We start from the raw sequence: 24871 nt of genomic DNA, 5'->3' as shown, positions 1-24871 counted from the left end.
CCATCCGCCGGTCCAGGTGCGCGGGGCGGGCCCAGGTGTGTGCGGGTAGCGGCCTCGCAGGCGCCGCCCTCGGCGTCCGCGGCCCGGGCCTGAGGGACCGTTACCCGCCCGCCGCCCTCCGCCCCTCGGAAGCCCGAATGTGGCGTCGCTGGTCCCCAAGCCTGGGCGCCGAGAACCAGGGCTCTGAGAGTGAGGAGCTTCGGAATGATGGGCTCAGGCCTCTCCGAGCGTTAGGCATGACCTCCTCGGCGCGGGTTTTAGGTTCCCTCCCGACCTTAGCCTTCCAGGGCGGCTGCACGTTTCATTTAATTGCTCACACGGAACTTTTTAAGTGGCATTAATTTTGGCGTGACTTTTAAGGGCAAGCATGTGAGAGTTTCTTTGGTTTTGGAAGACTACCTAATTTTGACATCTCAGAGCTCAAGATTTACGGATGGTAAGATTTTCCACTTAACCAATGAAGGAAATTTGAATTTAACGTAGCAAAATAAGTATTTCCATTCTCTGATTTAATACCACCCCCCGCCCCTTTCAAAAAAGCCTTTAGACATACGTATTTTGAGTCCTTTTCAGAAGCCTGGATTTTAAAAATGAGTATCAGAGGCGCTTATTGGGCTCATCAGTGAACTGTCGAATCAGTAGAATAAGTCAACGGATTTTCTATGATTTTTACGTGAATAATTTTAAAATTAAGTTTTAACGAACCAAGTCTTGAGGCCGGCGTCTTGGGGTAGTCGAAAGTGACAGCACGGAAAGTCCACTGTCTTTAGCGGGAGGAGATATTTGCATCCTTACTTTGTTGCTGTTTGCCAGTTTCCCAAATTCTGGTATGGTGAGACACCTAGTGGTGAAGTAGCTGAATAGTAAAATTTGTTTTAATTTAAACCAACCTAACCTTACCAAATTGAGGGAAAATCATTACTTACAAGAATAATTCTTGCCGGACGTGGTGGTGCATAGAATAATGCTGAGAAGAGGCGAGGATTCGTGGATGGAGATTTAATTTGAAAACGTTATACCTTATTAGTCTAATATATAAAAGGCAAAAATTATTTTAAAATATAATGCAGCCGGGGGTGGTGGTGCACGCCTGTGATCCCAGCACTCGGGAGGCTGAGGCGGGAGGATTGTTGCAAGTTCGAGACCAGTCTGGGCTACAAAGTGAGTGCAAGGCCAGCCTGAACTGCATTGCGAGACCCTGTCTCAAAGACAAAAAAAAGAAGAAAAATAAAATATAATATAATACAAATTGTAGGAAGCAAAGTTTGGTAATCTTTGTTTTTGTTTTAGTTTTGTTTTTCTTCCGGTACCAGGAATTGAACTCACGACCTTGCGCTTGCCAGGCAGGCACTGTGCCACTGAACTAAATCCCTAGCCCAAAGTTTGGTATTCTTGACTCCTAAACATGTGCAAAATATGACCGCAAGGGAGAATGTGGGAGATTTATCAAAGAGAAATAGAGGTGTGAAAAGATACATACTTTCTCCAGTACAGCGGTCTTCTAATGATCACTATACCATAAATAATTTTGTATCTAGTGTGGCAATTTCCTTTTGTAATATGATCATTCACTCATGTGTATTTGCATAGGTTATAATCCCTCAGAAGTCAACTAAAACATATGTTCTCAGGATCTTTTAATGAAAAAAAGCTTATACATTTGGCCTGGAGAAAATTTTATATGAAAGATGATTTTCTTAGTGTTCACTGAATAATCTGGAGAAATACCAAAAACTATAGTGATGGGGCTGGGGATTTAGCTCAGTGGCAAAAGCACCTGCCTGGCCAAGCGCAAGGTCGTGAGTTTGGTTCCCGGTACCAGAGAAAACCCAAAAAAAAAAAAAAAAAAAACAATAGTGACTTCCTTTTTTTTTTTTTTTTTTTGATCTTGTTGAGACAGGGTCTGGCTATGCAGTTCAGGCTGGCCTTGAGCTCACTTTGTAGCCCATGCTGGTCTCAAACTCACAACGATCTGCCTGCCTCAGCCTCCCGAATGCTGGGATTACAGGCATGTGCCACCACTCCTGGTTTGACTTTCTTTTATTATCATCTTTTGAGTTAAGATTTAACTCGTTTCACTCAAAACCATAATACCGTTAAAAAATTGAGTAAAATATTTCCTAGTGTCATTCCTCACTCACATAATTGCTGAATAATTGTTCTTCTTTAAGTAATTGATTTGAATTCCTTATTTTCAACTTTGAGAGTACTATAAAGAGTGATTTTCCTACAAAGAGTTGCCTATTTGTGATTTCAAGCCTGAAGTAGGACATTAAAATATTTAGAAACTGAGTTATAAATAAGTATAACATGCCAAGTTTAAAATAACCCTATATCTAAGGCACAGTAGTTCATTTGACTTAGGTCAAGTTAAATGTGTCAGTAATTTTATCAGTGAGCAATTTTTTTTTTTTTTTTTTTTTTTGAGACAGAGCCTGGCTATGTAGTTCAGGCTGGCCTTGAACTCACTATGTAGCCTAGGCTGGCCTCGAACTCACAATGATTCTCGAGTCTCAGCCTCTGAGTGCTGGGATTACTGGCATGTGCCACCATGCCTGACAGCCAAAGAGTCTTTGTAAGAGTAGAAGCCTCAGAATTCAGACTTTGTGAAGGACCACAGGTACTGCAACAGGCCTCATTATATGTATGCTCAAGCTCATTATTTGACCATTTCCCAGATCCCTGTATAGAGAGTAGCATATATTGTTAAATAGCTTTATTTATATCCCAGAACTTTTTTTTTTTTTTGGTTTTTCTCCGGTATCGGGAACCGAACTCACGACCTTGCACTTGCCAGGCAGGCGCTTTTGCCGCTGAGCTAAATCCCCAACCCCTATCCCAGAACTTTTAAAGCAAATATCTACCTTACTAATATAACCCAGGAAGAATAATCTAGAATATTAAACTAAAATTATGTGCTTTCATGCTGTTAAAATCATAAAATAATCTAAAAATAAATCTGCTAGATTTTTTTAAAGTGTAGTCCCAAAACATATTTATGCATAGTACTCGGCCTAGAGTTTAGTCAAATAATCTGGAAGTTTTGGTTTTATTATGCCAAGAAGTTGTTTTAGGTAGGATATACAACAGTACAGTATATTGTGGGATAGATTTGCTTTTAAATGAATTTTTAAAAAATTGTCAATTTTCTGTCATTATTTGTACTCAAAACAAATAATTTTTTATGTTTTTTTTGAGATAGCTACCTGGCTGCTCATTTCAAAAGAAGAATAAAATGTTTTACTCTGCAGAAACGCAGTGTTTGATGTCTGGAAGGCACTCAGCCAGCCCTGGAGCAGGAAGTGAGGTGGGCTCGCCTATCAAGTTCAAGTACTCCAGCCACAGTGATTTTTGTTCTCCATCTTCCTTTGAAGATAGTGGCCATCATGAGTTGTCAAGATCTTGTAGCTTTGATAATGCAGATAAAGAATTTTTTGCAAAGAAAGAAAAGGACCCTGAAATTTCAGGCCTGGGCTCAATACACTCCCTAGAGTCTCCTGCTCAAAGAAAGAAATTTGTCTTCCCTAGGAAGGAAAATACCCCAGAACTATGTGAAACTCCTAAAGTTGGTGGAAAAAAGTCTTTACCACGTAGAAGGTTAGATGTATCTTTCTCACTTCTAAAGAAAGACTCTGAATCACAAAACAGTTCTCAAAGTAGTATAAGCCAAGTTCTCAATTTGGAAAAAAGTATTCCTAACAGTGCTTTGGGTTTTCCAGAGCAAAATAGCTTTAGCCCTTTAGTTACTAGCAGTGTAAAAACAGAAGAAGTGACTTCTAGCAGTCAAACCTTAAGACTAAATTTTTCTCAACACAAGACTTCCACAATTGATGATTCCAAAGATGACTGTAGGCTATTTGAAGTTGAATGCATATCTCCAATTCAGGGCAATAATTTTAAAGATTCAATCGCACACAACTTTAGTGATAGCAGTTTGAGTGTTAATGATGAAAATACATATCCTGAACTTCTGGGATCCTCTGGTAGTAGAACAACCTATAGTAGAGATGAGGACATATTTGTGACTCCAATAAGTAATCTTGCAGCAGACATTAAATTTGCTGCAAGTCAAAGACTTTCTCCTTCAGTTGTGGTGAGAGGCAATATTTCCACTCCTGAAGACAGTGGTTTTAACTCACTGAGCTTGGATAAGTCAGAAGATTCCTTCTCTGATCCGGAGGGTTCTTTTCAAGAACTATTTCAGAAATATAAAGGGACTTGCAATGTGGGAGACACGATGAGAAAATCAGGGTGTCTTGGAAGGTCAAGAAGACTGTCCACTCTTCAGGAGCAAAGCTCACAGTCCGAGTCAGAGGAGGAAAAGCACATCAGCCACCCTAGGTCTGAAACAAGACCGGCAGCTGCTTCAGACACCTTGGAAAGTCAGCTGTGTACAGATAATACAAGTAGGGATTTGACTTTAAGCTTTAAGAACTTATCAAGGACCCCAGCCTTGCAATTGGTGCATGAACTTTGTATGAAAAGCAAAAGGAAAAGATTCCAGGGAAAGGATACAGATGAATTCTTAGAAGAAAGGGATGAGGGGAAAATAGCTGTACTGCAGTGTGCACTTGCTGGACTGATTGGCAAGAAGATGGGTATAGAACAACTGGACATCTTATCAGAATTAAAATATAGAAATTTAAAGCATATCCTTACTATGGTTTTAGATTCCTTGACTGCAGAGAGCCTATACAGGTAAGAAATCAAAGTTGTTTATGAAACAAAACTTCTATCATTTTTTTAAGCTGGAAGGTTTTTCTATGACTTGAGTGGCTGTCCCATTTTAAAATTTATTTTCTCTTATTATTTCTATCTTTGATTGTCTTACATTATATCAAAAATAGCTATGTCCTTCCCAGTAGAGCTTGCTAGCATAATTCCTTCTGTTTAAAAGCCTGCTTTAGAAGCAATGATAGTTTTTTTCTGGATTAAATTCTTGGCACTGTCATTTGAAATGAGAGCTCCTAAAAGTTGAACTTTACATTTTTAAGAAGGCAATGTTTATTCCACAGATTAACGATGTATTTAAGAGTTCATACACTATTGTCAGATCCAAATTGTCTTCAAGTTATGACACTTGTTTACAAATAATAGCATTGTTGTAAGACCACATGTATTCGATACCATTTAATTCTTTAATCCAAGCTCAAGAATCCAAGAATACTGTTTAGCTTTTAGTCTTTTTAGAGAACAGGGGAATGTGTTATTCCAGTTTTATTGTTAACAGAGAAGTTAAGTACTTTTGAGAAATTAGCAGCTGAAGAATTTGTGTTCACAGATATTCATAATTTAAAAAAAAAATCGAGACATTTAGGAGAATGGGGCATGGGAGGATTATGAATATTTGCAAGAGCTTTCCTGGTGGTGGTATGGAGGCACTGCAGGACTATCAGAAGACAGGAGCCTCAGGGATTGCCATGGCCAGGAAAGAGGGAAGTCAGGTGATACCCAGTCCCAGCTATGGCACTTCCTTCCAAATCCCTTTTTCACCTTTCCCCGATACATGAAGTATAGGCTGTAGTTGAGAATTGTAGCATTTCATAGCTAGAAGTCTTCTGAGATATCCATTCTAGCAACATATTTTGCAGTTGGGGAAACAGTCCCAGAAAAGTGACCTGCCAGCAGTCACTCAGAGGTACAGGAATAGATGTAGGCCTACAGCTGAGCGCTCTGATTTTCACCCAGCATTTTCCCACAAACTCTTAAAGTTTAAGGCCTTTCAGAATAGACTTTGTAGCCAGGCATGGTGGCTCATGCCTGTAATCACAGCACTCAGGAGGCTGAGGCAGGAGGATTGCCACAAGTTCAAGGTCAGCCTGGGCTATATAGTGAGTTCAAGGCCTGCCTGAACTGCATGGCAAGACCTTGTCTCAAAAAGAGAGACAGAGAGAGAGAGAGAGAAAGAAGGAGGGAGAGAGAGAGAAAAGAAAAGAAAAAAAAGAAAGAAATAGACTTTATAGCAAATGTATCACCCAAGTAGGATAATAAACAGGTTGGCACATCCCAGTGTATCTTCTAATTTTTTCAAGTTATAAATTTTTTGCTTAAAAAATGAAGGAGATGGCTTAGATATAGGACTGTTAGTTTTTTATATGCTGGAGTATTTGGATGTGGTCCAGTTAAAGAGTTGGGTGACACCTTAGGGTGCTTGTGGGCATGAGCAGCTGATAGTCATGTTTCAAAATGTCTCTTCTTGCCCACCTTTTAAATTCAGTGTTTGCAGAACACTGTAGAATGTGTATGTATTATCTTAACACTATTGTTTTTAGGAACATGAGGGATGTCAGTTAAAATAGTTATGGAGAATCCCCAATTACATCATTTGTTTCTGCATGAATAGGTGACTTTCTGCCTGTTTCCTCTGTCTGTGGTAAGGCACATGTACTGGCTTAGAGAGAGGCGGCAACTGAAGAGGCCACAGTATCAGGAGAAATAGTATTTACAACTCAGGCATTTCCCAGCCCCTCCAAAACAAGTGAATTTCTTTCCAGTATCTGAACTTTTTCCCTTTAAGTGACTTAATAAATGAGACTAATAAAAAGGCAAGATTGGGCTGGGGATGTGGCTCAGTGGTAGAATTCTTACCCTGTATGCACAAGGCCCTGGGTTCAATCCCCAGCACCACATACATTAAAAAAAAAAAAAAAAGCAAGATTAATAGTTGAAGGATTACTTTTGATTTAATAATATAGTTGAAGTCATTGATAAATAAAATCACTGGATGAAAGCTTTCTTGTCTCACTATTTTATTCTCATAACTTTGATGAATAAAATAGGAACTTTGTAGTGCTGCCCATAATTTTCAATGAAGGATTACTTCCAATGAAGGGTTACTTGTTTTTATGTTTATTTAGTCAAAATGACAGAGATTTGTTAAATACAGTAATAGGAGAAAACAAGTTGGGCCTGGTAGCATACTCCTGCAATTCCAGCCCTCTCGTAGGCTGAGGCAGGAGGACTCAAGTTTGAGCCCAGCCTGGGCAATGTAGTGACTACCCCATCCCCCAAAATAAAGGAGAAAATGATTTAACATTCTTCTATTACAGATGATAATCATTTGCTGCATGCTGTGTTTCAAATTTGTAATCTTCGTGTCATAGCATTTTCATACCCCAGTGGACTCATTTGAGCTTTATATGACCATTTATAAAATAGCGACCTCTTAAAATAATGCTGGCACATACTTAATATTTAATAGGAATTATTTCATGTAGTCAATATGAAAAATGATATTGCTCAAGTCATATTTTTTAATGAAAATTCTTTGTTTAAATTTAGTGGCCAAGGCAGGCATGGTGATGCATGCCTATAATCCCAGCCTTGGGGAGGCTGAGGCAGAAGGATCACTGCAAGTTCAAGACCAGCCTGAGCTAAAAGTTAGCTCAAGGCCAGCTGGAACTGCATAGCGAGACCCTATTCATTTTGTCTTAAAAAAGACAAAATAAAATGAAATAAATTTAGTGGTCAGAGGGCCAGAGATATAGCTCAGCGGTGCAGAGCCTGCCTAGCAAGCACAAGATCAAGTTTGATTCCTGGTACCAAAAAAAAAAAACAATTAGTGATCAAAATCTTTAAAACAAATTTTTCTAACTAATAATCATATACAAAATTAAATCTTTGGGGAAACATGCAATATAAGGACTGATCTTTTTCTTTTAGTGTTTGGAATGTCAGCAGAAACTGGCGTGAAATTATTGTTCAAGATAAAAGGGCAAATCGGAGGAGAAAATGTTATATCACACAACTAAAGGCAGATTCTGAGGTGAATATATAATGCTTTTCTAAAATGAATTTTTATAACTAGTAATTCCATATCACTGGACAACCTAATTAGGTTTCTTTATTATCTTTTCCATTTAGGAGACTCTATGTTTTCCAAAATGTATTTCCACCTATATATATAAAATGGCGACTACTGAGCACCATAAACATCTTGTTGGGTTTTGTTGCTGTTTACACGGATTTGCTGTATACAGCAGTTGAATACCAATGGTGTCCTGGATCCTAGTAATAATTACATATCCTTATCACATTTTTATCTAGTCTTTTGAGTGCATATTGCATGCTAGCAACCATGCCAGTGATGGATGACAATGATGACATTTCAGACATGGTCCTTGCTCCCTTGGAGCTCTTCTCCTGTATGATATAAGTAAACAGGTAACTACAATACAGGGGTGTCAGGGAAGTCCAGAATTCTACAGGACAGTTAAAGGAGTGCTGGGCTAGTACTGGAGAATCAGAAGTGCATTGTTCAGCTGAGACCTGAGCAATGAGGTAGCAGTAACTAGACAAGGAGAAAGGGGAGAGTATTTCAGCAAAGTGTGTAGCGAGCAGCTTATGTAGAGGCCTGGAGGTAGGTGAGCCTGGCAGTTGGCATTTGTGATGCATGATAAACTTGTACTCCTCTGAGGATCTGAGGGCTGGCTTTGAAGTTACAAGAAAAGTCCTGCAAAAGCTGATGAATTCCCCATAGGGACACTGCTTTGTGCAACCGACATCTGATGACTGACTGCCACTTCTATTGCTTGTAGATTCAACTTTTGGCATCAATACCAAAAGAAGTTCTGTTTGTTACTTTATTCTTGTTATAGGAAAAGTATTTAGTAATGTACTAAAGTACAGTGCTAATTTGAATGCATATAACAATTGAGAAAAAATATGGAATAAACAAATGTGAACATCTAAATAGATTGATGGGTTTCTTATTTCAGAGAAATATTACAGACTCCTATTAACAAAAACTTTGACTTTGAAGAAAAGTTTCATCTTCTCTTCTGTGATGTTTCCTTGTGCCTTACTCAGAGCTCCTGGCCACTTACTGCTGCAGCTGCTGGCCCTGGGAACACCTGACAGTGAAGATAGAAGGGTTGACTGCCTTCCTTTTAGAGTGATGCTCTATATGCTGGGAGCAGACCTAAAGAAAAATTATTTTTAAGCAAGCACCTATTGATATTTAAGTTTTAGCCTCATGTTTAACTCCTCTAAGGAAGTAATGTGGATGTGTTAGCAACCCCTCAACTAATTCTGGATAAAATGTTCTATTCTCCTACCTGAGCCATCACTTTTAAAACTTTGACTTCTTAAATGTCCATATTTTTTTTCTTATTTTTGTTTGCTTTTTAAAACACTTTCAAAGTAATACAAACACACTGTTTAAAAAATGAAATTTGATTATGAAGCTTATAAGAAAACACACCCTACTCTTATCCTGTTATCCCTTCCTACTCTCAAATTTTCTCCATCAAGACAACCACTTCCTTTAGCATTCTTACAGTTTTTACTTCCATACTGAATTTCCAAATAAAATTCATAGGGTGATGTTTATTTTATTTTTCTGTAGGGGGAATAGTTCTTTAATGACCTCTCATTACTACTGCCATAACTTCCCAACACCCCACTCCCACCCTAATTCTTTCCCCCACTCTATCATAAAACTAATTACATCACAGTTTGGGAGTGAATTAGAATTAGATCATGAGATCATTGAGACTGTATTGAGAGTACTACGACTTGTACACTATAGTTACATTTCTTTCCTGTCTAACTTTTATTAATTGCTCTCCCCTCCTCTCATTTGCTTAGTGTTTCTCTGTACAGATACCTGATTACTCTCCCATTGTCCACCAGAACTGAAAGCCTCCTCCATGTGAATCCTAATAAAACAGGTATTCTACCTGTTCCTCTTTCTTCCTAAGGCCCTGTGCTCTCCTCTTCTGATATGGTTGCTTTCTACCTGAGCAGTCCTAATGTCTACATCACTTACCGAAACAGAAAAACTGTAAAAGAAAGATGTTTGGTGATTTTTCTCATTACTTATACAGTGGTGTTAAAAGCTCCTCTGTGTGGAAATTAGACAGAACAGGTTAGGTATGTGTAATGGGAGCTCAGTTTTATCTGTTTGCTTTGAAACAGTGAGAATGAGCATCGGCATTGGAGTACCACACTTTTCCATTGAATTTCTTCATTCATTCACTGTCCTGTCATATTAATGGAAATTAACAATTATTAAATAACTACATTCTTACATTTGAAATCTGGTAATGTGATGGTAACTATGAAGGTTTTTGGTACTCATGAATATGTGCTTTTTTGACTGTTTTGCCACTTATTAAAGCATAGCACACCTTTTAAGCTCCATGAGGACTGCACTGTTTTATTCACTTGGCATCTGTTAGGTGTTCTATAAATACTTATGAAATGAGTGGCTGTTTATTCTGTGGCTAAAATTTGCTTCAACAACCTATCTGTATTCATTTTTTTTCTGCATACACACTGTGTTTACCTGCTGCTCAGAAGTCCAGTGAGTTTTTTTTAGTGTGGTTACAAATCACTTTTACAAATATATTATAAAAGACTGTATGGAATCTTTGAATAACTTAAACATGTTCAACTGTCTTCCTTCTACTTTCTGAAGGTCAATATTTTTTGTTACTCTTATGCATTTATTTTTAAACTATTAATCATGTAATTTTTTATGACCCACTAACTTCATTTCCTATACTCATCCAAATATAATTTATTGTCTTTTAACTCTCTCCATAGTTGAGAGCCTAATTATGGCAAAGGAGACTATTGAGGGAGAGGGAACACAATTTATAGTTGGTCATGTAAGGAAGTTTATCCATTGTACATTTTATTTTGATAATTGGTTAAGAATGTCAGTTTCTGCTATAATAAAAGAACTGTATTTTTCCATTACCAGCCTCAGCAAAGTAGAAGGTTATAAGAATTACTTGTTGAACATTTGTTTTTATTTTTTCATTTTCTAGCATTATTAATGTATAATTGGTAATAGAAATAGTATATTTTAAGGCATATGGCCAATTAATATATTTCTTGATTTCTTATGTGAATAATGTGGGAGTCCAGTTCAAATGAGATTTTGTTTTGCTCCTTTGAAAATAACAAAGCTCTTTAAAACTTTACTATAAAAATGAATCAGCACCAGATATTCATAAAAGCTCAGTTAAAGAAATTGGCGTTTAAGGCATAATCAGTCCCTCAGTGACTAACTTCAAAAAATTCAAAGAGTTCCATGACATCCAATGGCAAATTTTCAAAAGATTCATTTCTTCTTAGATTTTGGTTTAAAACAGTTTGCAAGCTACAGACTGTGAGCCTGTCAGCTGTATTTTAAAGTTTTACTGGAACACAGCCTCATTCTTTATTTACCTATTGTCCACGGCTGCTTTTTCTACAGCTGCAGACTTGAAAAGTTGCCACTGTATGGTCTGCAAATTCTAAAATATATATTATCTGGCTGTTTTTAGGAAACATTTGCCCAGCCACAGCTTAAAATAAATAGAAAAATAACTGATCATATAAGCTACAATTTATTGGTTAAATTTTTCTTTTAATATTTCTGTGGCTTTCAAATGTTAGATGAGAAAAGACTTTTTCTTTCCTAAAAAGAAATGGTTCTGGGAGAAAATTCTGATGGAACAAACCACACTGAAACATGTAAATCTGTGTGCCCCAGAAGGCTGTCCTATCTCGGCAGTGTTTTGGTATTGTGTATTGACGCCTCGTCTTTTACCACAGGCGGCTGTGTTAAATGTTGAGGATGCTGCCACTCGGCTGCATCTTTCACATCGCTCAGCTTTAAGATCAGTACAAGCACAGGCTCGGACACCCGGTTCTCAGAAAGAGCAAGTTCCAACTCTGTCTCCTTGGGGAGAAGTTTTGACACCTGTGGCAAGCTCTTCACTCACCCACATAAGCAGTAAACAGGAAGAATATGTGAAGGTGAATATTTATCATAAGTTATTAAGGATAAACATCTACAGAATTTGAAATAAAGAATTTCTGCATATGCTATATGACACCAGGAGACTGAGTGTGTGTGCTTCCACTGCAGGTCGCCAGGACACTTTTTATTGATGAAGCATTGAAGCCTTGTCCGAGGTGCCAATCCCCTGCCAAGTACCAGCCATATAAGAAAAGGGCACTGTGTAGCCGCACAGCTTGTGGTTTTGACTTTTGTGTGCTATGTCTGTGTGCTTATCATGGGTCTGAAGAATGCAGCAAAGGAGCAACAAACCCAAGGAACAGAAAAGATGCTCTCCCAGGAAGTGCCCAGAGTAAGCGGAACTTAAAACGCCTGTAGAGAGACTGCAAAGAAGTCCTCCCCCGTGCAGTGCTTTATTTTTCTGACTTAAAATTATGACTATTTTGAACACATGAAAATCTTCCCATTAATGAAAGATGACGATTTATTTCCTATTTTGTATATATTTAATACATGTCGTTGCTTGTTTTCTTTAAAGTGATGAGTTTTGAAAAAAATTTATTTTACTATGTCATTTTCATGCATTTTAATAACTTGGTGTTTTAAATAAAGAATTTTAAGTGTTGTCATATATATGTATCTTACTGTTTGATGTCACCTTTTAAATTGTTGTATTTCATCACTGCAGTGAAATAGTCTTTAATCATTTATGAAAAAGTTTTCCAAGTAATTTTAAAAGTTTTGGAATTAAAATCAATTAAAGTAATGAATTTGGAAAGTAGGTACTTGATTGAAATTATTATTATTATTATTATTATTATTATTTACCTTTTTGAGACAAGGCTTCACACTACAGTTCAGGCTGGCCTTAAACTCATTTTTTAGTCCAGGCTGGCCTCAAACTCACAGTGATCCTTCTGCTTCAGGCTCTCCAGTGCTGGGAATACAGATGTGTGCCACCATGCCTGACTCGACTGAAATGAAATATAAAAATGTTTTCAGGAGTTCTATTGAATTTACTCCATAATTGCCAGCTTTCTCTTCTTTGGCATATTTTGATAGACTTTGGTTAAGTAAAATTTACTTAATACAGTGGTACCTTGGTTTGCGAACTTAATTCTTTCCATGATTCCAGCCACAGAATTCATTGCATGATTCTAGTTGCAACCAAATTGCAAGCTGTCCTGTACTGATAAATAGAAAGACATAAAAAAGTAAATTATGGAGAATATGTGGTTATATATAATGGGAGTCTTAGTTAATAATCCCTTATAATTTATACATTTCAAAACATAGTTTTAAAAATTCTAAAACTATAGTCACAGATTTCACTTATTATTTTGACAAATTTGGAGTGGTTGGAAAAGAATCAGCTATGTAATTTTTAAATAAGAAAAGCTACTGAGTTATAACTTATGTAGATTTATAGTATACCTGTCTTAGTTATTTTCTCGTTGGTGGGACAAAATGCCCAACACCCACATGCTTAAAGAGGAAAGGTTTATTTTGGCTCACAGTTTGTGGATGCTTCAGTCCACAGTCAGCTGGCTCCAAGGCAGGGCAGCATGGCAGAGGAGAAACAGTCCATGGCAAGGCAAGCAGAAAAGCATCACGCAGTGAGCCTGCCTTGACCTTTTTATTCCGTTCAGGCTACAAGCCTATTGGTTGGTGCCACTCACACGCAGGGTGGGTCTTCTGTCTTCAGTAAATCCCTCAGCCACAGCCAGAACTGTGTGATCCAATCAGTGGACTGAGCCAGTTATTACACGCCTATAACCCATACTCGCACACCACAGATCCAGCCATCTCTCAAAAGCCCCACTCATAAGTGCATGAGGCTTTGGGGGCACATCTACATACACGCCATAACAATTTCTTCCCAAAAATGACTTGAGGTTGATTGCATGTGTCATTTATAGAACAGCGGCAAAAAATGGTTAAATCCTACTGTTGAACAAGTTAGTAAGGCCTGAAAGAAATTGGAAAATGCCTTATAATTTTTGTTTTTGTTTTAGGTAACTGCTATGTGTACATATATATTTGTATTCACACTATCCATACAGATTTAAGGGTGGTTCTTACACATTATTTTAATAAAAGGATTTAAAGTGTTAATTTAGATATAGATATGTTTGGAAAAAGCTGCCATTAATTTTAAGTTTTTGCTTAACTTGCTATAAAGTTTTGGTTCATTGCTAAATTATTAAATTTTATCTACATTCTAATTCCAAACAGGATTTTGGAGGCAAAATATAAAAATGAGTAAAGAAAGTGTTAGTTATATTTAATAAAAGATAATCTCTAAATTTTACATACTTTCTGATTTATTTGATTCTAACCAAATCAACTCTCTGTGTCTATTTAATTTTTTGAAACATCTTCCACATTGGGATCAATTTACTGCATAACATTGTTTTCTTCAGGCTTAACTATGTAGTGCAGGCTGGCTTCACACTCACAGCAATCCTCCTGCCTCAGCCTCCCAAGTGCTGAGATTACAGGTGTGCACCACCACCCCTGGCTAGGCTTAACTTTTCTTCATAGAAAAGTTTCTTTGTTTTTTTAAGAAACTTATTCTAGTCCTAATTCTGTTAATGTATAAAGTCACCTCACTCACCTCATTGATTTATTTAATCCAAACTACTGTCTTTGCCATCTCTTTTTGTGGCTCTGATGAAATCACATCTTCAGCTGGGCATGGTGGCACAATCCTATAATCCTAGCTGTATGGGAGGCTGAGGCAGGAGAACAGGTTTGAGGCGAGCCCAGTCAATTTAGTAAGATACTGTCTCAAAATAAAGGATGTAGCACAAAGTGCTTACCTAGCATGTGTGAGGCCCTGGATTCAATCCCCAGCACACAAATAAAGTAAATAATAAAGCAGGTCTTCATCTATCACATGGACAGTTTCGCTATTTTATACTCTTTGATTTTGATTTCTACCTGATTTAAATGTCATTCCTGAAGTGACTTTTAAGATCTTCAAATCACAGATCCAGTTTCTTGATAATTTTTAAAAAATTAAATGGTGGGGCTGGGGATTTAGCTCAGCGGCACAGCGCCTGCCTGGCAAGTGCGAGGTCGTGAGTTCGATTCCCGGTACCGGAAAAAAAAAAAGAAAAAAAATTAAATGGAATATTGTGTATATAATTTAAATGTTCATATTTCCCAATATCTTGAGACTTCTTATCATTTTATTACAGAATAATGGGGAAGGAAGATGCACATGTCCTTGACATCTGCATAGTAGTGCAGCCTAACCTGGAAGCCTATTTCTAGTCCATCACGAGACACTGGTGTTGTCTTTGCTACTACAGCCAGGGTGCCCTCCAAGCATGGTCCTACTTGTCATCTTGTCATTCTTTAGCCAATTAGAATTAAGCATTTTATCTCACCTTGGTGGTGAAAATAGGTTTTACTATATTAAATTTTAGAAATAAATAGTATGTTCCTTGGTACTGCAGATACTCATAACAGTGAAAGCTGAAGTTTTTTACATTTCTGGTTTTATTTTGGATTTAAGTATTTTGATCAAGTGGACATGAATAGAATACTGTATGTGTGTGTCTGCTCATGTATGCAAAATATTGGAGATGAGACTAGGTGTTTCCATTCGGGTGCATCCCTAGACCTTTTCAAAAACTTTAAGACAAGTTCTCACTAGTCACTACATTGTCCAGGCTGGGTTTAAACTTTTGATCCTCCTGCCTCAGCTTCCTAGAGTCCCAGGAATTATAATCACGTGCATCACACCCAGCTAGTGCACAGGTTTTAATGATTTTATAATAAAATGTCCTAAAGAAAAATATCAAAATAGCAATTCAGAAGGTAAGTTTCTTTTTAGCACAATGACTTTCATTCAGAGGAAAGCCAACAATTTTTTCTACTGCTTTAGGAAGAGAATCGCAATCTTTCTCCCTTTGTCTGACCCCTTGGCAGCCTTTCTAGCTAATGAGAAGGATTATTTTATTTGCCTTTTTAGTTCAAAAGGACAGCTATTTACTAATTCTCATCTACTTTGGAAAAACTAGTTAGAAACTTGTGTCAAGTAATGAAAAAACAAACACTCTGAGAACTATCTTATCATTTTATACTAGCTTTCCTGTGGGTAGACATATGGGTATTTACATTCACTTCAGTGATTTAAAGAACTAAGTCTTATTATGGATTTCTTTGTTTTTTGAGACAGGGTCTTCCTGGGTAGTACAGACTGACCTCAAATGCACAGTGCTCCTCCTGCCTCAGCCTCCCAAGTGCTGGGATTACAGGTGTACTCCACTATGCCCAGCTTTATTATGAGTTTCTTAATAATGAGGGTAAAGTTCTGTTGAGAAAATATTTTTGACATTAGTTGGCACTGTAAAGCTAAGTTTTTCCATTATCATTGTTTTTAAATTTTTAATTTAAAGAGAAAAAAAGTAAAACAAAATTTCAAAAGATAATAGGAGAGTAACAATGGTTAACACATTGCATATTATCTTTAAATTACTCAGAGTACATGAATTTAATTGTCCAAACAATATTAGCACAAACCTTTAATTTCAATGAAGAGAAATTAGTAGTATAACAATCTTAACCACACACACACACACACACACACACACACACTATCTTGCTTTTCCCTTCTTTCTTTTCTCCTTTCCCCCATCCCAGTTTCTCTTTCCTTTTGAATAGTTTCTTCCCATTTTATAATATCTGTTGTACATTTTGGATCGTATTTACTCTTTCAGCTTCTCACACTAGGGAGACAATATGATGTTTACACATGTGAGTCTGGTTTATTTCACTTATGAGTATGGTCTCAAGTTGCATCCATTTACCTATAAAAAGTCTCAGGTTTATCCTTCTTATGACTGAGTAATACTCCATTGTATAAAAAGACCACATCTTTTTATCCATTCCTCTGTTGATGGGCATTTGGGTTGTTTCCAAAATCTAGCTATTACAAATCGTGCTGTCATAAACCTGGGTGCACATATATCGTTGTGATACAATGTTTTTAATTTTTTTGGGAAGATACCCAAAAGGGGAACAGATATTGAGTGGGACCTCCAATTTTAGTTTTTTGGGGAATCTCCACACTGATTTCCACAGTGGTTGTACCAGTCTACACTCCCACCAAAAATAGAGAAGAGTTCCTTTTTCCCCACAGTCCCTCCAGTATTTGTCATTGGTTGATTTCTTTATAATAGCCATTCTTTCCGGGATGAGATGGGATCTCGGTGTTGTTTTAATTTGCATCTCTCAAACGACCAGCGACATTGAACACATATTTCTTTGCTGTTTGTATTTCTTCATCTGAAAAGTGTGTATGTATCTCAGATGCTCATTTTTGGATTGGGTCTTTAAATTTGGGAGGTCTGGGTTTTTTTAGTTCTTTATGTGTTCTCAATAGTAATCCTTTGTCTGAGGAACAGCTGGCAAACATTTTTCCCACATTGTGGGTTGTCTCTTTACTCTGTTGGTGGTTTTTCTTGCTGTGCTAACGCTTTTTAATAAGATGAGATCCCAGTTGTTGATTCTTTGTGATAGTTCCTCTGCGATCAGGGTTTTATTCATAAAGTCTTTGCCCAAACCAATGTCTTCAAGAATTTTACCTATTCTATTTTTCAGCAGCTTTAATGTTTCTGTTTTAATATTTAGATCTTTGATCCATTTCAAATTTAGTTTAGTGCATGGTGAAATATATGGGTTCAATTTTAATCTTTGGCCTGTGCAGAGCCAGTTTTCCCAGCACCATTTATTAAAGAAGCTATCTTTCTTCCAGTGAATGTGTTTGGCACCTATGTCAAAAATAAAATGGCTGAGTATACCTTTAAGTTTTGACAGAGCAAAATTGTCATAAATTTGTCAAAAATTAACTGAACATTTTCCTGTTTAATCTATTATGTCTCTGGTTTGTATTGAGTTATTTATTATGATTTTTATTTTAAATTGCTTCTGGCTTATAAAGTGTTATGTATATATAGGAAAAGTCTTACATGTTTTTAAAAGGTGGAAATACCCATTATTACTTTTCTATGCAAGGTAAATATTTCAAAGATCAGACTAAAACATTCCACCAGGGGGCACCAAAGATTCATTTATGATGATTTTGGCTTTTCTTCACAAAAGTAAATGTAGCTTTTATGTATTTGATGTTGATATGCTATGACATCGCCAAATAGAGGAAGTGTTTCTGAGTTAATTTTTAAAGTGTATATAGAATAAATCTGAGGAATAGTTATTACTCAGAGTTGGTAATTAAAATATTTTAGCTGGCTCCTAAGAGTGAGCTGCTTTCCCGGATGCCTTCTAATAGAACACCTTGTTGGCTGGCTCTGGTTTGTGCCTTGGCCATCTGTGTTTCCTTGCCCGACAGCTCTGCACTCCTGGCTCTGTCATCATGGACCGTGGAGCCAGAGAAGTGGAAGGAGCAGTGGAAATGTGGCTGATGAGTGCTGGTTATGAAAGAAATGTCGTGCTACCAGATTTCCCTCTGGTATCCTCCTTCCTGCAGAAAGGTAGTGCCTGGTTCAGGTCTTAACCACATCAGGCCTAGAATACTGCAATTGCCTCCGAATAGGTCTTCCTGCTTCTCCTTGTTCCCCACTTGAATTTCTCCTAAATGCTCATTGCCAGGCTGTTTGTACTAAAATGTGTCTCCAATCACATTGCTCAGTATGTAAAATGTAGCAGAATTTAGGCTCTCCAAATGGTCCTAACTTTCTAACAATCACACCACCAGTTCATTTTGTACACTTTGTTCCAGCCAAACTAGACTCCTTGCTGTTCTCCCAAGTGATTTCTCCCACTTCCTTTTTCTCTTGCCATGTTAAATTCTGTTACAATCCTGCTAATCCTTAGTTTGTTTCCATGAGTCATTTTCTGGTCTCTTCAACAACATGAACATCTTACCTTTTTTGAATCCAGTGTTTATTTATCCCCTTTTCTTCCGTATTTCTGGAGTGTCTTGTTTGTTTTAAACTCTCGTCTTTCACCATTAGTCAGCTCCTTGAGGGCCGGAAACTTTACCTCTCTATGTCCTTTAGCACAGCGTCTTGTGCAGGACAGCTGAGTTGCTCAAGTAATGTCTGATTGTCATGTGATATGAGAAACTTTATCTAAATCTCAACTTTCCTCATGTTTTCTGCTGGTAGCACAGGGAACTTCTAGTTATTTGTTTCTGAGAGAACTAAAAATGGAGACACCACTGCCTTTGCTCAGCCCTCTGGCCACTTCTTGCTGCGTTCCATTTACCCATCCCTCCCGCCTCTCCAACGCTACTCTCCCTCTTGCTTTGTCACTCTGCCTTCCCGCATGCCTCCCTCCTACTAGCGTTTGAATTCTTGGCTCAGGGATCATGCAGTCTGCTCACCGCCCTCCCACCCCAGCCTGGTCGCTCCCTCCCCATCAGTGCAGCTGGGCCCTTTGTACTGTGTTATCACCGCGTGTATCAGAGCTTTTATGTTTTCCTCATTAGACAGCAAGTTCTTCTGACCTGAGTCTGTGTCCCCATTACTTACTCTGAGCCAAAGCTCCATGTTTAGAGAAACCTTCTCTGTGACCTCTTTTCCACCCAGTGTAGGTTAGGTCCATACCAAGTGTGATGGGCAAAGAGAAGAGCTCCTAATTCAAACCATTCCTGTCATTGTTAAAAATGAGGAGGTGTCAAGGCCACTGACCTAAAAGGCGTCCTGCTTTTCTCCTTTGCTGCCTCCACCTTATGCACAGGCACAGTGTAATTCACTCTCACATTCAATTGCCCTGTAAGTGCTCTGGAAGGGTTTTCTGAGGAGTACATCTAGCCCAAGGATGGGCTCTTCTTTCTTACCTCCCTTTAGTGCTCTGGTGTCTGCTGCTGTAAGCCCACAGACACTGAAGGGGATGAGTAACGGGCTGTGGAATCCTGAGGCAGGACTCCTGTTTAGCATGTCTGTATCTCTCTGTTATTGTTGCTAATTTTTAAATTGGCCTGGCAGTGAGCTATGGAGACACTATTTCTTTAGTGTTAAGGGCAACCCTACGAGGGAGGTACCATTTTTATCTGCAAAAAAATTTTTTTCCAGATAAAAAGCCTAAGATTTAGAGAACTGACACATATATTCATTCCACATTAGTGACTTTAGAACTGGGGTTAAAACGGTGGCTGTTTGATATTAAGTATTGGGTGTTGGCTTTCTGCCTGCCCGTACAGACCCTTTTATGTTTTCATGTATCAGCAGAGAATTGGGTCTGCTGCCCGTTGCTTTAATAGAGAATTACCTGCTGCTGATTTGGCCTCAGGTGAGCTGATGGAAAATTCAAGCTACTAGAACTTTTACCCCCTCTTAGAGCAGTATTCAAGTTTTCAAACTTAACTAGGAAAGAGTTAAAATTTGAATTGTCTCATCAGTCTGTGCAAGAAACAAAGCAATGGAATGGAATATATTGACAATTAGAATAAATCTAAACCAGCAGGTCCACATGGTAGTTATCTTGAATGAGTTAAGGAACTGCCTAATGAATATATTAAAGTAATTATGTTCTTCAAAAAATTATGGACTGTTAAAAAGTAGGAAAAAAGGCCATTTTCCAGTTAAATGTAATACGGATGTGGGTAGTTGTTATACAGTACAGATAAGACATAGAGTTTAACAACAACAAAAAGATAATCAGCAATAACCAAAAGAATGAAAATAAACATCATAAATTTTACAGCCCATGTATCTAACTCTCTTGCAGGTATTTTAGGAACTGCAGTGTGAGGGTGGGATCATGTATCATTAGACGCTGAGTTCCCATCCAGCTCCTAGGAAAAACATTCTAATGTGCTGACCTGTCACGCTGACTCACTTATGTGTAAAAATTAAAAATACAGTTTGGTTATGTGGAAATAAATGAAAACAACCAGAGGGTGTTTATTCAGTCAGAGCTTTTTGTGGCAAGGAAGTCAGCCCCTATTGCTTGCATTTTTCAAAGACTCAAAGGCAGGCAGGGGAGTAGGAAAGCTTTATGGTGAAAAAAAGGGGAAGACATTATGCACACGTTAATCCAAGGTCGTTGGCCTGGGAAGCTAGACATGGGCTATCTGGAATCTAGTGCAATCCTATATGATTGGTTTGGGCAGCATATCTGGCTTTTTCTGGTTGGTCTTGAGTGGGAAGTGGGGTCAAAATTCAGGAACCTAACAGTCACTGACCAATCCTGACCTTTCTGAGCCTATTGCTGTGAAGTTGTGGTTTGGACTCCAAGGCCAATTGCTGCAAGGTTATGGGTCAGAGTTTATGGTCTTATATTATTAGGCCATGAATTTTATCCTTTGGTGCTATTCACACTCATAAAAGTTGAGATCAAGGTTTAAATTGGACCCTCCCACACCAAAGCTACAGATGGGCTGGTACTTTTAAAAATCTTTAAACAAGTATGATACCTCAAATATGCTGATTGTCAAGGGTATATTTGCACATACACGTACAAGGTAATTTTGACAGCAGGAGCAGAGAGAATCATTAAATAAATCCTTGCAGTTTCTCACCCAAGGCAGGCAACATAAAACAACCCTACTGCAAACCAATCCTTGTAATTTAGAAGGTCAGCTCTGGGGTGTTTGTGTGTGTGTGGTCAAATTTGAAACCATATTGTATTTCTCTATCTCTAGAAGCTTAGCATGCGGTCACTTCTGCCCTATTCCCTACCACTTTGGCTAGTCACTGTATTACAGTTTTAGCTGTTTTGTGGAGAGGACTCTCTGAGATGCTTTCAGGAGTTCTCGCAGTTGAATTTCAGGTACACAGGAAAGTGTGTAAAGCTATTGCAAGCTCTTTAAATTTACCACCACATGTCTAGAACCAGAAGAGGACAGATGAAAGCTTGGTTCTGTGTATGTGGTCATATTTCCCATTAAAGCTTTCAGTTTTGAACCACCTTGGTTTCAACAGTGATGTAGACCGATGTAGGAAAAAGAACTTTCCAGGGGAAAAACACCATGGTATATCATGGGGTGAGGGGAACAAAGAGCTAAAAGTAAATCTAGCTATGAAGGAAATGGCAAATAATACCATTTCACATCCAACAGGATACTTATAATGAAATCATTAGATGATAAATGTTGGCCAGCATGTGGAGAAATTAGATCCTGCAGCCACTTCTTTTAGGAATATAAAATGGTGTGGCCAATTTGGAAAATAATCTGTCAGTTCCTCAAAAGGTTAAACATAAGAGTTGCCATTTGACCCAGCAATTCTGCTCCTAGATAGATACCTAAGAGAAATGAAACCATATGTACACACAAGAAAGTGTGCACAAATGTTTGTAATATCATTCTTTATAATAGCCAAAAAGTGGAAATCTAAATGTCCACTGGTTAATGAAGAAACAAAATCGATTACTCAGTCATATTATTCAGTCACAAAAGGAACAGAGTACTGATCCATGCCACTATATGGATGAGTCTTGAAAACATTATGCTAAGTGAAAGAAGCCAGACACAAAAGACTACAAGTAATATGATTCCATTTATATGAAATATCCAGAATAAGCCATATAGAGTCAGAAAGTGGATTAGTGGGTGCTTAAGGGAGGGGAGCAATTCTTAGAGGGTATGGAGTTTCTTTGAGGTGATGAATATGTTCCAAATTTGATTAAAGTGGTGGTTACACAATTGTGAACATACTAAAAACCACTGAATTGTGTGCTTTAAATAGGTGAATTGGATGATATGTGAATTATGTCTCAACTGTTATCCAAAAAATCACCAAAAAATTATAACGATTTGTAACTCAGGCGTTTGGCTTCAAATTTGTCTTTGTGATTCTCATGCTATTTTTTAAATCTTGTGAGATTAATTTTAGAAAGAAAAGTCACATAAGAGTGGTTAGGGAGCAAAGATTTTGGAATGAGAAAACTTGTGGCTTCAACAATTTTAAGCTGTGTATCTTTCTGTACATTATCTCACCTAACTCTTAAATTTTCTAAACTGAAAATTGAGACTACTACTAAGCACATTAGGCTATTAGAAGCTTTCACAAAAAGAATGTGTCAGCTGCCAACATTGAAATAAATTAACTTCTCATCAGTATGGCTGTCTGAAATAAGAGTTAAGTCTTGTCCATGAGAAGAACAGCATGCAGAATGATTGGAGCAGAGAGGAACTCCAAAAGTTCACGTCAAGTAGTAGCTAGGATGGTAGGCACTTAGTAATGGGGGGAGAAGAGGTTGAAATAAGATGCAGCTCCCTCAAGTCCCAGGACCTTACTGTCCGATGGTGCACTGAGGGTTGAGGGTACACGTTCTTGGGTCAATAATTTTAAACATAATATAGTTTTAAGGTATGGGTTTGCACCCAGTATTATAGGATCAAGAATAGGGCCCATGAAAAGAATCCATGAGAAAGGTATACTGGAGAAGAGGAACCCCAAGCTGAGTTGTGAAAAGTAAGAAAATTTCACCTAGTAAAGAAAAGGTTAGAAGGGTTTTCTCTGCTGGCAGAAACAGTACAAGCAAACTTTTCAAAGTCCATTTATATGCTGACTCTGAATTTTTTATCCAAAGTTCTGGTTTCTATGTCAACTACAAACTCAAAATCATCGTTTGAATGGCTACTAGATTTCTTATACGTCTCTCAACATAGCCACTCGCAGCTTTCTCTCTGTTGATGGTAGCTTCATAAGTCTGTCTATTCAAGTTAAAAACGTCGGAGTTATTCTCAACTACTTTAGACAGTCCTCCCCACCCTCACAGGTTAGACAGGGCCTAGCTTGCCTGTGCTACATTGAGAGTCTTGTGCTGCATGTAAAATATGTAATGTGTATATGCTGAAAAACTTTTTTATTTGTCAATTTTAAAAAAATTAATATACATTTATACAGGACACAGGTTGGATGTGTCTGCTAGGCTCCACCTTTAAAATGTAGAATCTGAGTCTAAAGACAGCACCCAGAGTGATTCTTTTCACATAAACTCATGACACCCCTCTGTTCACACTCTCCTGTGATTCATGTCTCACAGAAGGAAAGCCAGAGTCCTTTCCTGGGCCCACAGGGCCCTGAAGATGTGTTCCCCCATACTTCTCTTCACCTCTTTACCACATTGATTTGGTATTTTGATTTTGCCTGGCTGAAGGGATCTTTTGTTTTTCCTAAGTCATATTGAAAAAACAATAAATGTATGTAACCAGGCGGTGTTGTGCTTCCTTGAAGTGGAAGCACTTGCTGCCTTCCTCCTTGCTTAAGCATTTACATACTTGTGGGTCTCTGGCCACTCCCACCCTCTACACAGAGGAGGCAAATGTGGAGCCAATCAAACTTTTCAGTGGGTCAGATTCCTACCTACACAGATGATTTTGCTTTCAGCATGGAGAATGGGTTGAAGGGCACTTCATTGGAAGAGGGCAAGTCAAGGAGTTTTTACAACAATCTAGATACATGGGAGCCTCTACTGAAGCAATGACTGCTACAGTGGGAGCATAGAGGAGGCTCTAGATTCCAGAAATACTTTAAGTTTAGAATTGGCAGGATGCAGTGCCTGGCTGAGTTCATATGAGGTTTGGAGGAAACTCCCAGGTTTCTGGCTCGACTCGCGTGGTGTTTTAAGGTACCCCTTAGACGATGAAATTTGAAGATAAAGGACGGGGAAGAGGTGTGTTTTCTGTTGGGCATTTGTACTGGGAACATTTGGTGCATACAGCAGGCAACCAGATCTGGGATTTCTTGAGGTTTGAGAGGCCGGGGCTGGGAACGGGAGCTACCTATTTTTCCGAAAATATAATTTTTTTCCTATTTACAATTTTTGTTGTTTTCAAATTTCATTCTTCATAAACTCTTCTGCCATAACTTCTTCCCAAACACACGTTGTAGGTCATCTCAGTTGGCGGCCTCCTGGGGCAACTTTTAAAGCTCGGTTATCCCGAGCCCTCAGCAATGCTAAGCGTGGCGGAGAGCGCGTCCCAGGGCCCGAGGACGTTTACCTTTGTCGGCCCTTGCCACCAAGGGCTGTGCGTCGTCGTCCAGGCTCTATGAGGCACAGCCCTGGGCTGGCAGGGAGAGCTCTTGCCTATCCCGCCCCCGCGGGATGGAACAGCCGACCCCCGAGGCCGGCCGGCCCCTCCCGCCCGCCTCAGGACACCCCGTCCCGGCGGTGGCCCCGGATGTAGCGGGCGGGAGCCGCGGTCGCCATAGC

The 24871-nt window shown here is 38.5% G+C and overlaps 2 protein-coding genes and 1 long non-coding RNA gene across 7 annotated transcripts in view; 2 read left to right on the top strand and 1 right to left on the bottom strand.

Moving 5' to 3' along the window:
• Positions 1–12271, top strand: Fbxo43 (F-box protein 43; the record flags this gene model as incomplete). 4 transcript variants are annotated; one of them, XM_005381862.2, is given in 5 exon segments in its annotated part: positions 1–436; positions 3252–4698; positions 7663–7765; positions 11548–11751; positions 11864–12271. In XM_005381862.2, coding segments are annotated over 4 exon segments (1989 nt in total). In that variant the 3' UTR covers positions 12113–12271.
• Positions 12272–12669: 398 nt separating this feature from the next.
• LOC106148212 lies at positions 12670–24735 on the bottom strand. Of its 2 annotated transcripts, XR_001233454.1 has the most exons (4): positions 14678–14786; positions 13250–13703; positions 12834–12923; positions 12670–12708 (listed from the first exon to the last, which is right to left on the bottom strand). It is a non-coding gene; the product is annotated as an uncharacterized LOC106148212 (long non-coding RNA). The 2 variants fall into 2 exon arrangements; XR_001233453.1 differs by lacking the exons at positions 13250–13703; positions 14678–14786 and adding an exon at positions 24660–24735.
• Positions 24736–24767: 32 nt separating this feature from the next.
• The window catches only part of Rgs22 (regulator of G-protein signaling 22), a gene marked incomplete in the record, with an annotated part of 97617 nt that continues 97513 nt past the window's right edge, over positions 24768–24871 (top strand). Inside the window, 1 exon segment of the mRNA XM_013512826.1 lies at positions 24768–24867.

Source organism: Chinchilla lanigera, unplaced genomic scaffold (genome assembly GCF_000276665.1).
Source record: "Chinchilla lanigera isolate Chin_1 unplaced genomic scaffold, ChiLan1.0 scaffold00016, whole genome shotgun sequence".
Lineage (NCBI taxonomy): Eukaryota > Metazoa > Chordata > Mammalia > Rodentia > Chinchillidae > Chinchilla > Chinchilla lanigera.
The sequence above is the reverse complement of the archived record's forward strand: the minus strand, read 5'-3'. Positions and strand labels throughout refer to the sequence as shown.